General features: G+C 43.8%; 1 protein-coding gene and 1 non-coding gene across 2 annotated transcripts; one reads left to right on the top strand and one right to left on the bottom strand.

Moving 5' to 3' along the window:
• Positions 1-118: 118 nt before the first annotated feature.
• RAB40B (RAB40B, member RAS oncogene family) lies at positions 119-16,831 on the bottom strand. Its single transcript, XM_072351905.1, has 6 exons — positions 16,511-16,831; positions 3,624-3,684; positions 3,067-3,127; positions 2,367-2,444; positions 1,692-1,914; positions 119-1,287 (listed from the first exon to the last, which is right to left on the bottom strand). Exons 1-6 carry the CDS (start codon positions 16,650-16,652, stop codon positions 1,016-1,018), a joined length of 837 nt encoding a protein of 278 aa, XP_072208006.1. The 5' UTR covers positions 16,653-16,831; the 3' UTR covers positions 119-1,015.
• TRNAG-UCC (transfer RNA glycine (anticodon UCC)) lies at positions 4,028-4,099 on the top strand. Its single transcript has one exon. It is a non-coding gene; the product is annotated as a tRNA-Gly (tRNA).
• Positions 16,832-18,250: the final 1,419 nt, after the last annotated feature.

Raw genomic sequence — 18,250 nt, 5'->3', positions numbered from 1 at the left:
TATTGAAGACAGACGTATTCAAAGCATTACATCATGCTTTTAGGATGGCTCCATGTTCCTGCTGTCCAGTTCAGGTATTTTGTTCTTCAAGTTCTTCTCAAGGAAGAGACAATTTTCTCCAATTCAATAGAGCTTAATAGGGTTTATTTTCCAGAAGCATTTATTCAGGTTTTTTTAATAGTGCTTTTTTATTTTCTTATAAAGCAGCTTTTCAAGTCATGTTCCCTTTAACCACAGTATCTTTGGCATTTTCCTTCTTGAACTTTCCTGTAGAGTGGTACAAAATGTAATAGATATATATATATATATTCTTTACAGAAAAATAAGTATTTAAAGCACAAATTAATTCCCCAAAGTATTAAATAACATAGCAAAAAACTTTATCAAATCTATTACATATACTAATGGGGCAAAACCTCGTTGCGTATGTGCACCATCATTATATACACATTTTTAGCTTAGTTAAGTTAGTGCTTTGAAGTCATCAAGGAAGCTTTAGCGAATATCCAAAATACACAACGGCAGCATGACTGGAGTTGGTTGCACCACGTGTAGGATTCCCAATGTGTACAATACATTGCATTGAAAAACTTCTGCCCGAATACGTCAACCAATGACACGCTTTTAATAGTTTGCAAAAAGACGGGATTTTTGTTTAAACAATCACACAGAAAGCCACATTCCAGATTGAATGGAATTAAGAACTCGGTATACTGATAATTATTCCCCATAGGAAAATACATCAAGTAGTGAAAACAATGGCATCATGCATGTCAGAAACTGAAATAAAGTATGCAAGTCCGACAGCAAAACGTCACAGCCTTTCAGTTGCACTGAACGAGTCACTCTTTCCAAAGCAGCATTACTATAGTGAGCAAGCTCCAAAATGGGACTTGTTTTTCTTATTGTTGTCTATGTAGTGTGATACCTACATAGAATATGCTCATTAAAAGGAGTCCTCGCATTCAGTGCTTCACATGAGGGGCTTCCAACCAGGTTCCTTTTCTCACAGAGCTTAAGAAATTTTACAGCTGTTTCTTGTGCAGTTTTTTGGTGGGCTCTGTGGTAGGCGGATAATTTTCGCTTTCTTTAAGCTGTTCCTTTTACTGATGTTGCTGGATGTGAGCGAATACGAGCGTCCATGCATCATCCTGGCATTAAGACCGTTGGCCATGGAGAAAGATTTGAGATGGCTTCTTAAGGCAACTGGGAGTGGGAGCTTGTCAACAAGATGCACGGGGGTGCAGGAAACTATGGCACGGCAACAAAGGTCCTGCAGACTCAGTACTTAAAAACAGATATAAAACTTCCATTATAATAGTTTGCTTTCATCAGCCCAACACTAGTTGAATAACCAACACTCTGCATGCACGCATTACTTGTAGGATGAATTCTCATTTCTCTCTCCTCGTGCTTTCCCACACCTGTATTATCCAAAATGTCTGCTGCTTCCATTCCCTACTTATGCCTCAATACTTAGTTCTAGGAAAGGCACGCTGTTCCCTACAACAGCAGGAACAGGTTATGCCTGCAGGTGCATATCTGCTGTTTGGAAAACAAGCTGCATCAGATTCCTGGCTCTTCACTTTTATGTCAGCCAACGAATCAATTCTCTGGAAATTATTTCTTATTAAGGAACCACAAACCTTTGCCAGGACTAACTCTGAATATTTTCAGCGTGTTTTGCTTACCCTTGTTTGGCCTCCAGAGCCTGTCCATTCCATGCCTCATCAATACTATTCTTGCTAGCTCAGTGAAGGACTCTGTAATATTGAAATTACAAAGAGGACTGACTTCAAAAAAAGTCATGCCCAGCCGCTCAGCGTAGGTTTGTGCTTGTTCAGTAGATACTTGGCGCTTGAAGGCTAAGTGAAGGCGGTTTCCAACCAGGATTTTTGGTACACCAGGAGCATGCTGAGAAAAGAAAAGCAATACAAAAAGAATTGGCTCTAAATTCTCCCTTCCGTCAGCTGAAACAAAAGGTTTTCCAAGAGTGGCAGGTTGGACAAGATGATGACTAGAGGTCTCTTTCGGCTTAAGTTATTCTACAATTCTATGATTTAAAGACATCCCTTTCTCACTTGCAGAGATGATGTGGCAAATCTATAGCGAGTGGGACTACAAGATGAAATCTTTGCCCTCCATATGCTTACTGCCAACACCTTTAAAGAAATCAGACGCTTCAAGCTGCTATGTTTCTAACTTCCAGAACTGTAAACATAGAAACAGAATGGTAAGCTTGGCATCTTGGATGACACCATAGTAAGCATCGCCTGCAAATGCCAGTGAAAACAGCAGAAAATATCATACGCTGTCAGTCTTAGTCATCTGCAGGAGACTTGTGACAGTCTTGGGTTGTACCTTACCTCGTCTATTTCTTTTATCCATCGATCGATTCCATCAAATGACCAGCGGTTGGTGATGTCGTACACTAGTATTACTCCCTGTATTTAAATAGATATAGAATGAAAAAGAAAAATAAGTTTAACAAAGGCACAAGACAGAAAATACCATCCGTGAGTTCTCTGATTCTGAAATAATCCCATCAGATGCTGAGAAGGATCTTAATGAAGCAGAACCTCAAGATTCTATTGACACCGAGCCCCACTTCTCTGTGTAGACTGCTGATATGGTAAGGAACAGAATCCCAGACTTTTTTGGGGGGGTTGTGTACTGGTAAATATTTCTTTTTACAGTGGACAATTGTGATTGATTATACACACAAGTCATAGTAAATAAATACTGGTGGTCCTATGCAGTAAGTTGAAGATTGTGTTAAGAGATTTCATTACAAGTCATTACACTTCATTACATTTTGGATTATGTCTGTATTTTCCTATTGCTCTTGAGCCTTGTGTTAGCTGTTCACCTTACCTGGCACACAGCATTAAAAGACACCATTAGCACATATATTCACAGGGCTAAAGGAAGCTAACAGGCTTAAGTTGTTGCAATCAGTGCAACCACACGCAACCTACAAGTGAGCTACAAAAGCCATCACAACAACTTGCTATCTCTTGCTCACACAATAAGCATTACTCATCACTCATGAGCCATGCAGCTTACCTGAGCACCTCTTGAATACGACCGGAATATGGTGCAGAATCTCCCTTGCCCTGATGTATCCCTGAACAAAACAAGTTACGTATGTTTGTAAAAGAAGAAGGTGGACTCCTACATTAAGAGTTCAGTATCACCCCTTATTCCATTAGTCACACAGCAGCAATCAGTAACGTGTTAGAAGCTGTTCTCACCCTCAGCAGGTTTTTCCCTCACTGGAATTCTACTAACAAACTGAGCACAGGATGTTGCTGTACCATCACTGGATGCTTTTTAAGGCATTTTCACAGTTCTCATTACAAGTGTATCTTACCATTTTTGAAGGTACTTTGAATCTCTTAAAGATACTTTTAATCTATTGTGCCTTGCTCCTGCATTGGTGACTCATCTCTCCTGTAGAGAAATGGCAGGCCCTACCATTTTATATGAAATAGATGAAAAATTGAGATAAATACAAAGGAAGAGACTTGCCCAAAGTGCCGCCTAGCTGGGTCATTCTCCCTCATTTGGCTACGTATTTCTGAGGCATAAATATAAACTATGAGGAATGGTGGAAGACATACCAGAGCTGTAGCTTGATTCGTCGACCATCCAGGAGAATTGTCGTAGTCTTGTAATCTATACCTGAGGGGAACACAGGCAGACAAACCTTACAGCAGCTTGAAAGTGTGTAACACACAGACAATAGCTACGGACATCATAGGAACTGGCCATAAAAGAATTTATTCATTACCATTCTATGGAGTGAATAGGAATAAAAATAACTTGTAAGCTTAGAAGAGTTTTCAGATTACTTAAGCAAGGTTCATTCAAAGTCAATTTCTCAGGGTCCCTTCATGTTCATAACCAACCTCTTCTATCATTCCCATGATAACAGACCTGTCTAGAGTTCTGTTTATTTCAATAGAGGGCAGAGCGAGGCTTTGCACAGCACAGCAAGAAAGGAAGAGCCATCCCAGCCAGCACAGCGTTGGTGGTATAGTGGTGAGCATAGCTGCCTTCCAAGCAGTTGACCCGGGTTCGATTCCCGGCCAACGCAGTTTGCATTTTGTCATGACTGGAACCTCATCCCGAATAAACGGGCGGTGGGAGCGGATACAGTTTGTGCTGTGAGTAACCCGACTTCAGCAAAGCTCAGAAGCCACAGCGCAGTAGCTGTTCCCTGAGTCAGCTCTCCCTTAGCGATGGAGCAGGGACAGCAAACAGCTTTTGTGACGCTGAGAAAACCTGACCCACGAAAATACGTCATCTGAGGCAAACGATGTTTGAGCCCAGTGTATAAAAACAGAGCCTGCACTAAGCTAAAAAACAGCAGGCATTGCTCTATGAAATAAAGCAATCTCAATCTTATCTCAAACAGGAAACGTTCCCCTGGTGATGAGGGCACAGCCACGCAGCGCAGCTACCAGCCATGTCCGCAAGAACAGAATGATGGAGCTCGGAATGCTTTTATTACATTGCACAATGGCATCGATTCCCACAGCCCCAAAGAAAGAGACCCACAGTCCTGAGAGGGGCATTTCCTAAGAAGCAGACAGAGAGGAGCTTAATGCTCTCATAAGGAAGGAGCTCTCAGTGACCAGAGATGACAGAGAGCTCAAAGGAACGTCCCCACGTGATGAGCACACCAGGTAAGTACAAGGGAAGACAGAAGCACTGACCTCAGCAGCAGGCCCCACATTATTGGGATCCATATTTCAGAGCTGACACTACAGTTACACTGCCTGCCTGCAGGACATTCCCCTTGTGTGTATATATATAATCCAGCCTATAGACAAAGCCTTGGGCCACGGAATAGACCAAGACATAAAAACTGTCTGTGTACTGAAAGGACAAGTTTTGTCATTTCAGAAATCCTGAAGAACATAACACACAGAACAAGCCCTGCCCAGCGCTGCACAGCTTGTTCCAGCATCCTGTGCTACCGCTGCTGTTTCCTGCAGGGTGAAATACTTCCATCAGCTTATCTAAAAGTTCATGCAGGCGCAGACCACGATTAGCAAACACTGACATCCCACGCAGCACACGGACATCCATCCTTCTTGTTAAAGATACACCAAACATAGGAAGTCAGAGCTGCATCGCTACAGGATACACAGCTGAGTAAACCAGGCACCATAGAGCAGCCACCACTGCAAGCTGTTCTTGTTCAGCTGCACATCAAGTTAAATATTACATATTTTTCCTTAAGATGACATGCATAAGGCACCTCAAAGATATACCACTACTTGCTGCTGTTAATGAAAGCATCCAAGGGCTTCTCAGACGACCTCTGAAGAAGAAATAGGTTGAGAAACCTTTGTATTCTTCAGCTGTAACAGATAGAGCTGGTTGATAATAAGTATAATATAACCTGAATGTTTCTGCATTTGCCACTGATGAAGAATCAAAACAAAAGGCCTTTTGCCATGAATCATCAGGAACAGCATGCAGCTACAACAGTGAGACCAACAGATGTGGGCTGTGCTGTTGCAGAAATCAAATGTCCTTCCAGAACATTATTCACTCATTTAGAAATACAGAATAGCTTTGTTGGGATACACAGGCGACAAGTATCGCTGCAGAGGAGAGGAAAGAAACAGGCTGCCAGATCAGAGTTCAGCTGTCTGAAGTGAACCAGAAAAGCCTGTGAGTGCTTTGCACTTTCGTGTAGATTGGCTTTTTTAGTAAATCAAGGTGATACACACCTCAAGCCACAAACTGAAATGAAAGAACCTCACAAGCTGCATCCCTTGCTGGAGAGGTTTGTTGGTTTTTGTTTAGTTATTATTGTATTGCTTTTTTAATGTATACATTTCTTCTCAAACACAAAGCAAACAGCTATTAAACTGAACTCAGCATCACTACATTCAGGAATGTAGTAAAATCCCCCCCAAAATCATTCAGCTGTTTGGTAACAACAGCATTAAACAGAAAGGCATCCTCTCCATTGTGATGCTTTGTAGCCATTCCACACCATCACTGATGCTTCACTGACTGCACTTCATTCTTGTCAACGCTGATCAGTTTAATATTCCCTGTAAAACTTGTATTTCTCTTGAAGCACGCAGCACCATTCCTGCAATGTGTCTCTTTGGGAAGAATCCTTTAATCATTTCAGTTGCTCATTCTGTCTTCCAGCAAAGACAAGATTACTTCACCACGAATGTTTTCTGTTACTGAGTTTCAGTGATTTACAGCATGACTGCCAGCCAGCCCCGTAGCTTTGCAGCAGTGAAGAATACAGCAACTCAAACAAGGTTCAAGTGCAACTGGCTACAGACACGTCATCAGTTGTACCTGGATAATTAGAAAAACAAGGAAAAGCAGACAGAATTTTGACAGGATCCAGATGTTAGCCCAGCATTCTAATGGCTTTGAGGTTGTTCTGAGTTTTCTTTGTACCTGTATTTGAATTTAAATAACCTATAGGAGAGCAGAGAACGTGACCTGACCACATTGCAGAGATTTCCATTGCTTTGTCCAAATTATATAACCAATAATAGTTCTATCAGACAGATATTAACGGTTCTCTTCTCTATCCATGGCAAAGCTACAGCTTAGTATTTCTACTAGAACACATCTGCGACTGTCTCAAGTACGTTTGAGAAGTGCCACAGCTTCCAAGCCCATTCATTTATCACCCCAAGCAAGCAGACCCACACCAGGATTTTGATTCAGAATCCAATTAAGCTGATGTTTGGAACTTCCTACTGCCAATAAACGCTTTACAATAAAACTGGACCGTATAATTTGATATGCAAGCACAAAGGCCAGGTTGTGTGACAGCCAGACTTGCCTTCTGCTCATCATTTCAGAATCAACATCACTCCCCAGATTCCAATCTCTTCTATCACCCTTAATTACTGCAATAAAAGCCGTGTGTTTGAAAAGCACAGATTGGGTATTCACTTTGAAATAAGGATACTGCAATTTTAGATCTAGACTGTCTTCTTCAACTCATTAATCAAATCATAAACTGCAATTGCATGTAATAAATCTTGCACTCATTTCGAAGATGTGATAATTTTCCCATTTACTTATTTATTTTTTAATGACAGATTTGGATCAGAAAGCTCAGCTTTTATGTTTATGTTTGTTTATGGTCAGCTATGCCAATAGCACAGCCTATCCTTCAGCACGCTTGTTCTCCTTCAAATGTTTAAAGGAATCGAGCTTTCAAGAAATCTACTCTTACAAATCAAACTGGTCTTTATTACACAGAAGCTTTTCATGTTTGCAAGTTTTTAGGGCACGAGGTTAGAATCCAACAATCTCAGAGCTCTTCTCATTGGCTCTAGCTCCGTCCGCTGTCCTTCAAAGTAAATAGGTACAGGACTAAGAAGTTTGTAGTAAACTCATGGCACACCTCCAATGCTTTGTTGAAAACCAAATTAGCAACTGCAGCTCTCCAAAACCTGGCTAAGGCACGAGGTTTAATTAGCCAGATTGCTAATTGTAGAAACAGTTACCTATGATTCTATTCACTCTCTTGTCATCAAGTGTTTGTAAGCAAATAAAGCCAGCACTTCACCTGCTGAATTTGCATCCTACCCCCAAAAACTTGCAAACAACTTAAAAGTTGCTTTAGCTCGCAGTATTTCTGCTGGGGTGGCTAAACAAAGAGGGAAAACTTGAGAACAATCTATTTCTATTCATGCTAAGAGGAAAGACTATTAAGGTTCTAAGACAATATTTAATTCTCCTCTCTGTTAAATTTTAGTTGTGCACAAAAACAACCCAAAGAAGCCTCTGCACAGTCCAGATTTACCCCTCAGGAAGAAAGATGCGTCCCCTGGTCAGGAAGAGGCAGCAACTACAAGCTTCAGTTCATCATTTCCCCTCTTCTCTCTTCCCAAAGGAAAGGATATCAGAGGCGTAAGGTAAGCTGGCTACCTCAATAGCTTGCTGCAAGTTGCAGCCAACTTCCTGAGATGATGATATATATATATATACATACATACATGTATACACAAACATGGTAGTGTTTATAAATAATAGCACTACAGGAAAAGGGAATGTTATTATTAGCATTACACAGGGGGAAAAATGGGTTGTATTTTTATTCCTATTTTTATTTTTAAAGTCACCCTATTTTATTAATAAGTGTGAAAGAAGATACAAAGAGACTAATATATCAGCTCCAGAAATCTCACATGAGATGAGTTTTCCTCCTGTGAAAGAATAGATTGAAACAAGACCACAATGATGGGCAGTCACAGAACTCTGTGCCTTACAGACTGACTGGCACCAGGATACAACCTGCAAGCGCAACAACACACTTCTGGTTAGAAAACTTGTGTGAAAAGATAGGAGTTCCTATCTGTGACTGGGAATGATTGCTACCAGTTGGACAAAGAAATCAGGACCTGACAGAAGGCTGGGTTATGTGGTAAGAGAGGTTTGACAAAGAAGGCGGAACAAAGGAATTGATTGTCCAATGCTCCTTGTGCTTATGGATCTCTCCTGATAGAGCAATACAGCATCAGAGCAAAGGACAGCTCATCCTGGTACATAAGGAAAAAAGCAGAAGGGAATGTGCATATCTTTTACAAGTTTTACAGATTGAGAAGGAAACGAGAAGCAGCCATGCACAAGTTGCTCTTCTATCTAGAATGCTGGGCTTGAAATACAGCCAGAATCTGGAAGGAAGAATAGCTTCAAAACTGCCATAAAAATATTAAAAGCAGATGCAGTACTTCACATTTTACGACATTTTCCAGAAGAGAACAATGATCTTTTATATCTTGACACTTCATTAGCAGTAAACCAGCTCAAAAATACTTGGCACAACAAGAATCACAAGACCATCCAGCAGTCATTACTCTCAGCTATAGGTCTAAGAGCTCAGACAAGGGTTAGAAACCTCCCCAAAACCTCCCCAGGCTTTAAATCAAGTTGCAAATAAATGCTACTGAAAAATTAAACCACCGTTATTAGTTAAGCACATTAACACGTCACAACCATTACAAAACCAGAATTCGATTTCAGGATACTCCTGTATATTATGAATCCTGTCATTATGGCGTCGATCAAAGTTGGAATTCACAAAGAATAAGTGGAGTAAATCTAAGCACCATCATTTTGCTTTAAAGATATAAAAGAGCAAAAGCACGGATACTTGAAGAGAAAGAGCTTTCAAACTATGCGGCCAAACCAAAACAGCAGAAGATCCATCCTACTTCTATTTGAAACTCCAAGCAAAACACATCCTGCAGCAAAGCGGGCTCTCCAGATAATGTTAACAATAACTTGAAGAATTACCAAGTCACAATGTATCTTCCATCATAAAAATGAAGGAAATGAAGTTTGGTTTGGATTACGTTTCCAATTCTCTCCTCTCCTCCTCCCCAGCCATTACAGCAGAAGAGCTGCCAATATTCTGATATTCTCCTTTTTTACCAGGAGAAAAACTTCAGAAAGATTTTTTTTTTGCTAGCATTTTGTATTAAGATTTCAAGGAAAGACTGTATGTAACTAAGATCTTGTTCTATTCATCATTTGGTTGGCTTCACTTTTACATTAAATTAGAATAAACTGATTTGGGGTGAAAAGGACAAAAAGAAATGTCAGGTTGGCCCAACATCAGGTCAGTTAGATCCATCTCCTGGCCAAGCCAGGATCAGCTGTGAGGTCTGGGGATCCATCTGTGCAACCTGTTCCACAGCCTGACCCTGCTCCTCCGTTAAAGAAAGTGATTTTCCTCTTATCCATTCTGAACCTTTTATTTCAACCTACACCTATAAACTCTTTATGGAGAATGACTCTGTCTCCTTGATGACTGGCCCAGAGGTGCTAGAAGGCTGCTCCTCTGCTCCCCCAAAGGCCTCTTTCCCACTTTGAGGGAGCTCATCAGTCTGCTGCCAAGCTTCATTTGAGTCGTTACAACTACAGACTTGTCTTCACCCCAAAACTATGCAGTCACTTCTCACATAGCCTTCTGCATTGAATTAGCTGTCCTGCAGATGTTGAAGATAAGTGTGGTGCAGACTGAGAAGTGAGACTGCCTATAATACCATAGTTCTCAACCACCACTGCATTCAACTCCTGTTTGGAGACAAGAACTAATATTTATAAGGAAAATGGTTACACTGTGTGTATTCCTGGACTCTGCAATCCTCTTGCCCCAAGACTAAGATCAGGCAAATGATACAGTTCCTTTTAGAATGAACTGAAAAGAAAAATAAAAGTTTAGAGGTTATGAACTTGTTTAAAGTCCCATCTGTCACATTTCTATTTTATGAAGTATGTGCTCAAGTTAAACCACAATCTACAAATCCTGAACTGGTTTGAGAAGTCAAGGTTGTGCAAACTTCACTTGGCACATTTACAGGAGTAAACACACAGAGAAGGATCAGAAGGATGGTCACGGACTGACTGCGATTCTGCAGCACCTACAGGGATAGCAGGTCCTTGCTGAAGCAATCAGGATGGAAATACAGACACCCAGATAGATATCCACGTAGAGATCCTGCACCACGAGACTGCTTATATTGACTCAGTCATTCCACTGCAGGAGCCTCTCCTCCTCAGCCTGCTTGTGAAGAAGTATTAGGAAGGCAGCCAGACCTGCTGGGTCTGAGTTTTCCAGCTGGCAGCTTCATGTTTCATGCACTTAAATATCCCACGTGGAGGCAGTGCATTAAAGCCAGCTTGCAAACAAAGCACGAGGGCACAAGAGCTGCATTAACACATTTTGTCTCTAACATTTTTAAGTTACTTTGTTTTGAAGTCTATGGAATAACAGCCCCCTCCTGCTTTTTACATTAAGATCATTTTTAATTAATCTCTTTTCTGTTTCATACAAGCATCAATAACAGCCCACTTTCTATAACAACAGGCAAATTAAGCATAAAATCCTCAAATAGCCTTGTGACTGTTTCTTCAATATGCTCATTTGGAATACACAGGCATTCCTGGCTATTTCAGTTTGCTGATGTCGGATCGCAGCACAACATACATTACTAAGGCCAGGGCAGGGCTCCCTGCATGAAGTCACAGCCCAGAGGAGACATGAGAGCAACAGCAGGAGCCTCCAAATGAGGCACAGGCTGCCAAGTTGTGCTGAACGAGCACAGTATAAAACTGCGGTGAAGAGCAGAGAGGTAAAATCTGAGCCGTCAGCCTGCAACACACCGTACACTGACAGGCAGTAGACACAAACCATCAGCCTGCATTCGAAAGTGCAGGAGATGAGCCACAACTCAGCGAGGGCAAATGCCTCACTCCTGGACTGCAGTTCGCTTCTAAATGTAGCCACACACTCAGTCCCCTCTATTACATTTGCACATAAACATGGGTTTATACTAGCTGCATATTCAGAATGACTGGGAGTTTTCATTCGATAGGTCATCTCCTGAGTCAAGAATGAAAACAGTTCTGTGCACTCAAGTGCACTTAGAGACGCTATTAAAAAAGGTATTGCCAGGAGCTCGTGTTATGTGAATGTGAAGCTGAGATCCAAAAATAATACGCTGGAGAAACTCTGGATGGTTTGATTTTGCATGAACTCAAGAGATCACATCTGATGTGCTTAAAAATAAGCTGACTGACAAAACAGATGGAAATCTCCCCTCTAGAAATTCTCATCAGCTTCTCCACCCCCATCCATCAAACTACCAGTTTCTACATTGAAATCCAGTGTTCCAGGAAAGATGTCGATCCCGAGGTAACTCTGGGCCATCAGCCCTGTGCTCTCCCATATACCCCCCACCTCCTGCACTCACCGCTGTTCTCCTGGCAGCCTTGCTGACTGCACACAGTACCTGCGCACCAGCAAACCCCACACCACAAAGAAAGACAGCAGAGCTGTTCTATCAGCTTTCAGCTTAGCACGAGGCTGTATCTCATGGACAATAAAGAGCTTTCCCATTTCCCTGCTTCTGGCAACAAACACAGCTCCAAAATGCTCAGTCTTCAACGTTTAGACGCCTACAGAACCGCCACGTTACCAACTTGACAGAGAAGGTTCTGTATGTGTGTGAGGGCAGGCAAGAGATCAGAGCTTCCTACTAATTAGCTTTCAGTTTCCCTTAGATTTGAGTGACAGCGACGATACACAACCAGCTGCTGCGAACACCAGCGTTTGTGTGGACTTTGCCCTGAGTAGGTACTAAATTACAACGCTGACACAGAAGGTTTTATTTCACCTTTCCCAAAGGCTGGATATTGCACACATGCTGTGTCAATGAGCAGTAGATCAGTGCTTCAGCTACAACGGCTTCACTTCGCTGAGGAACTCCACGTTGTGAGCGTCTGCCTACTTAATCAGTTCATAACCCATTACAACATAGGAAGGCAGAGCAAAAAGGAATAATTATTTGTACGGATGCATTCCACTGTATCAACAGATTGAGAAGTGGATGGAAAAAGCACAGCAAGCTCAAAACAAGTTTGCCTGGTGTATCAGAACCTTGCTTGAGATGTTCCCTAAGTAAACCAGCATGACAGACTCCAATCCATGTCAAGGACTGGATAAAATGGAACCAGTTTTCTGTATTTTCAGTCGCACATTAAACAAAATCCAGAGGAATTAAATATTATTGGATAGAAATAAAACTATTAAAATTAGCCCATTTCTATTCTTCATCTCATTCTCCATCCTCATTACATTCCCAGAACAAGTTTACAGCAACATGCAAATGTATTTTAATCAACATTTTGGATAAAACATATTCCTGGCACAGGCGAACACCATTTTGGTTGGGTCAAAGCAACTTGAAAGACTGCAATGAGCCTCAAGTCTGACCACTTTCCAAACCAGCCTGGACTCTTCCTTTCATGTTGCACACCTGTCTGGGATCTTCATGGTGATCTGGGTTATTTACAGTCTCTTTCCCACTCCTGCACATCTGTGAAAAATTAAAGGGAGGGAAAAGAAAGCAAAAAAAGGACACCAGGAGCCCAAGGGAAATGCAGACAGGCAGCACAGTGAGTTAGAATGAGAAAGGCAATGGAGAAAATGAGCTACCGCGGCAATTGGTTTTTGCCACAACAAACGGAAGGAGCAGTAGCAGGTATCAAATTCAGACATGTCTGCGCAGGTCAGTTTTAGGCAGGAATCTGAGAAATATCTGCATGATTTTCAAGATGTAAAGGCTGCCTCCATCTGAAACTGCACAACACACTTGCCCAAAAGTTGTTTTCTTTGGTCTTTTTTTCCATTGAATAAGCTTTATTAAGTAACATGTAAAGGGAAGTTATTGAAAAAATGAAGTCAGATAACAGACTTGAGCACGGGCATGTGTACATGGCACCGATTGCTCCTCCACTCACAAAAGTGCAAGGAGGGAGCTGGGGAGAAATGCAGCTCTTGCCTACTGATGTGGGTCTGCAGACCTCGCAGTGAGACAGCCTCCCTCCTCACCTCCATGAAACGTAACCCTTGGCCATGAGATGGATGCGAGCTCCTGATCCCTAAGTTGCTGAGTAACATCAAGCCAAAGAAATGTTCCCACTTCATTAGGCTGAAGGAAGTTGGTTGAGTAGACGAAGTGTGTAACAAAGCAAAATTCACAGGCCCATCCCAAGGAAGTCAGCTGCCCTACCTGAAACAAGTGCTTCTCACACCAGTGCCATGGCAGACTACAATGACAAGTAAGAAATCAGTTGCCTTTTAGGCACTTAGCTTGTGTATGAGATCAGATCGCACCTGCTTTTCCTTTCTACAAAAATGCAGATTTACATGTTTTTAACTGAGATCAATGGGCACACAAATGAATTTTAACATCATTTGAAGGGAGGTGGGATGGGGTGGAGGAATTCAAGCCTTTCAGAAAGTTACCCCATAACGGCAAAGCGATCAGTTATTGTTCCCTCTGTGCTGCAACATAAAAAGGTCACTGAATGAGAAAGGATGAAAGAATTTGCCAGTGTAAACGTGGGGTTCCTGCAAGAAAAGGACTAAGCGTGCATTAAGTAGAAGCAGTCACTCCTATCAGCCCCCATGTCAAGCAATCACATTGCAAGCACAGTTTTCACTATTTTGATATGAAAGCAGAAACAGAACCAGCTGAATACAAATCTGTTGGTGCAAGGCATGAAAATATTCTTCTCCCCAGTGACATCTCAGGTATCACCTTCTATTTCCTCTGAATATACTCCGATGATAAACTAACAATACCCGGCAGCAAAGCTTCTGCAGCTCCCTGAGATCATTTCTCTGTGTTTTTTCTTATCGTGTCCAACCTGTAATATTGCAGTTTTCATCAGGATGTGGAAAACCTCTAACGGCAGGTTACCCAGACAACTAACCTTACTGCCCACCTGCCCATCTCCAGAACAACTGCCTTCTAGATTATCAATCACGCTCACTACCTTGTCTTCCATAGCAGACCCTACTTTGTTATGTTAATAAAGCTTCTCCCCTTCTTTCTAAGCCCTCTGGTCACTAAGAAAAATTCAGAGATGAAGAGGCTGTATGTTGTCTCACTAGCTGTATTATGCCAATTGCTTTCATACCACAGCTCCTGGACCAGCAGCAGCTTGCAGAGACTTGACAGATCACACGATGCTGGCTTCCCTTCCTGCCTCCAGATTCTTATATCAATTTTGTGTACTGACAAAACATAGGCAGACATGTGACTGCTGTATTTTCCCAGGAATGAGAGACACTGCAGGTTTATTTTTGAATAACTAGTCAAAGTGTCTGCGAAAAAAATTATTTCTGCTTTATACAATTGAAGTTTGAGCCCATACACATGAGATGGCACAGTCACAGAGCTCATAGCTGCACACAAAGCCTTCAGGCATTCAAGAGCTAAACAAAAAACCCAAACAAACCTGCACACCAAAAAACCCCAAATGATAGCACATGCTGGTCTGGTCAATTCTGTGTTTTAATGTATCTTCATTCTCCTTGCCTGCTTAATTAATTTGATGCTGCTGAAGACAACAAGCGTCCTTCTTTGCTGATCAGCCCATCCTCACCACGTCTTCCTCCTACCTCTCTTCGTGTCCTGCAGGGCTCACTTCAATTCTCCTCCTGTTTATCAAGCTTTTAAGTCAAATTAGAAAGTGAGTCATAAGACCAACAGGATGTTTAGCTTGCGCCCTCTCACAGCATCTCTATTCTCACAGCCTGCACAGGTCCCCCACAGCTGCATCCTATGTTACTGTACTCAAGTGATGTAGGAAGGGCTGAAGGGATATCAGGGATAACAGCGGGTAAGCATACATGCAAGTGTTCAAAAGTACTCCAAGGTTGGTACACTGGACGACATTGTACCTTGAAGAACAGAGATGGATGAAGAGCAAGAACATGTTTTCTACAGATTTTCACAGTTCAAGTCAACTGTCAAGTTCATATTCCTTTACAGCCCAAGACCACATCTTCTATCACATCTGCCCTCGCTGGTGTCTCATACCCCTCTCTTCACGTGTGCACATCAGCTTGTAGCTACAACTCCTTTCTGTCTCCATAGAACAACCTGTGCGTAAGAGGTCTGGTGAGTCACGAATAACTGTATCTGTCTAACTGTGTATAGTTAAGACTGGTGAAGAGACCACAATCCACGAAGCACAGCACAGAACGTGCAGCCTCGTGTGGACAGACTCAGCTCGCTCCCTGAAGCCCTTTTTCTCCAAGCACCTGAAGGACCAGACTGAGGATACTACAGCATCCCAAGGATAACGCAGCAGAAGCTATTAAGTAAACATCTCCAAACGCACGCAGGTACCTTCAAGGCACAGTCTGACTCATAAGCAACCACACAAAGAACCCTCCACCCCCCACCCACTTCTTTGCTTTGATTGAGAGAAATGAACTCAGTATAATAACAAATGCAAAGCCTTCCAAATGAATTAACCAGTCAGAGACTTATAGTAGCCGTAATCTGAGGCAACGGGTCATTTTACAAGCCCGCTTGCTCTTTAATAACTCACGCAATGGGTTTGCAGTAGGAAGGAAAAGGGGGAACTGGAATTGTGTTCTAGGAAAACAGGTCTGGGGAAATGAAGAGAATAGGGAGAAAGAAGGGAAATAGAAATCCCTCCTCCCAAAGCCACTGACTGGGTTTTAAATCAGCTGGCAACGTTTAGAACTCTGGTATGCGGACAGAACGTATCTGGCACGGATGAGGCTCTTCTGCCTTGCCCTTTAAAAGGCTTAAGTGAAAGAACACACTACAAATGTGAACCTTGGTCTTAAAGGGCCACTCTTCTGATATGGCAGAGTGATAAACAGGGAGGAAAAAGTAATCTCTTCTTCTATTCTTGCAGTGACAGCTGCCTCAAAGCAAACATTCGCTGTTCCACAGATATTCTTTACTTGAAAAAGATTTTTCCCAGCGTTTCTCTTCCCTTACGGATGGCTGCTTAGTCAGATCAATCTCACCACCCTGACAACGCGTTCTGTGTACGAAACCGTTTCCCTCCCATCGGAGCTGTTGGCACAGCGCAATGACCCGCGTTACAGCCTCGGGCCTCGCTCCGCCGGCAGCTCGCTGTCCCAGCGCGGCAGGGCGGCCCTTACCCATGTGGTATCCGTAGGGCGACTCTGCGGCTCCGTCCTGCAGGCTGGCCAGGATCTCGCCCTTGCCCACGTCGCTGTCTCCCACCAGCAGGAACTTCAGCAGGAAGTCGTATGCTCGCCCCGGGCTGCCCGCCTGGCTCATCCTCCGGCTCAGCTCCCGCGGCCCATCCCGGGCCCCGGGGCGGTGCGGGCACGGCGGCGGGCGGCGGCGCGGGCGGACAGCGGCATGCCCGGCGCTCTCGGAGAGCGCTGCGGTCCCGTCACGGCGGCGGCGCCGTGCCCGGAGCTCCGTGTCAGCGGCGGGGGGCGACGACGGCGCGCGTCATGTCGCGACAGAACGGAGACGGTCGTCTTTCCCCACAGACGGCGACTCGGGAAGGCGAAGGGCGGCTCAGCAGAGCGCCGGTCCCGTCCCGTCCGGTCCCGCTCCGCCCGTCCACCTGTCCCCGTCGCACCACCTCCCACTCCGACCCTCAGCCCGCTGCCGCGCCGCTCTGACAGGCCGCCTGGCCCCGCCCCCAGCCGCGCTATTGGGCCGCTGGTCCCAGGTAGCCCCGCCCACCCCGGCTCCCATTGCGGGGCCGCGCGCCTCCAACGCCCCGATCGTGTTCCCAGCGGGGAGCGGCGGCTCAGTTGCTACAGGGCTTCGAGCAAGACATTGGCTCGTTCGCCCGTCAATCAGGCCAAGTCCCACCGCCCCGCCGGAGCTGGTGCTGTAGGCCACGTGTTCGAACCTCGGGAAAACAGGCGCTGAAAGCAAAGAAACGGGGCGCTGTGCGGGGAGATGCTGGTTCTACACGTGTCAGTCGGTCCAAAATCAATTCAGAACCAAAACAAATTCAGACCGACGCGTCGCCTCTAATCGCAGGAGAATCTCCTTTCTGACCCCTTACTGGAGCACCTCTGCTCACCCCCAGCCTCTGTGACCTCGCCAGCTGCTTGTCTGCAAGCAAATAGAAATTGAATCAGTTCTTTGGAGATGGTCAGCCCTGAGAACTAACAAATCTGAAGAGAAAATGTAGTAGAGTCAAACTGGTGGGAAGCATTTGCCTGGAGAAACAAATAAACGAGCTGTATCTGCAGCGCTGCTCCACATAGAAATGACAGCTTGACAGAAGGGCTTTTGGTCCTTTTTGTACTGAAAACCCCCACAAATACACACGTGCTTTGCCCAAATCACATTTAATTCTGAGCAAATATTGTTTACACCACACACACTGGACTTCTTCTGCATTACCTACACTCAAACATAAACCTTACACTGAAATATATGTCTGTATCTTGTACTTCTGCTCAATATAAAACCATGTCCTTCTCTTAGAAAACCTGTTTGCATGGATGGGATAAAGTCAAGTTACTCATCTGTTCAAAAAATTCATCATGTGCTTATTTCATAATTGCAAAGAAAGCTGCCAAGTCCAGCTCACAGCGCCGTCTCTCTCATTGCTATTGCCAGTGCTGTGCAACCCAAAGGACTGCAAAGCACCCTGCAGTGCTCAGCCATGGGCATCAGCACAGCCCATGCCCAGAGCAGGACAGACAATCCCTCCTACTGCTGCACTTCTGCATCCAACAGTTACGTGTTCTTCATAATCCAGTCATTACTCGATGGGCCCAAAGTCCAGCTGGAAGTAGGGAAGATAATTTACAACAACAAACAACAGTTTCCCAGGCTCCGGGGCTTTACTGCCGAAGCTCTACACGGAGATGCGTGCTCTTCTTCCTGATGCATCATCTGGG

The sequence above is a fragment of the Excalfactoria chinensis genome, chromosome 17 (genome assembly GCF_039878825.1).
Source record: "Excalfactoria chinensis isolate bCotChi1 chromosome 17, bCotChi1.hap2, whole genome shotgun sequence".
In the NCBI taxonomy this organism is placed as follows: domain Eukaryota; kingdom Metazoa; phylum Chordata; class Aves; order Galliformes; family Phasianidae; genus Excalfactoria; species Excalfactoria chinensis.
This window is presented reverse-complemented; position numbering and strand designations above follow the sequence as displayed.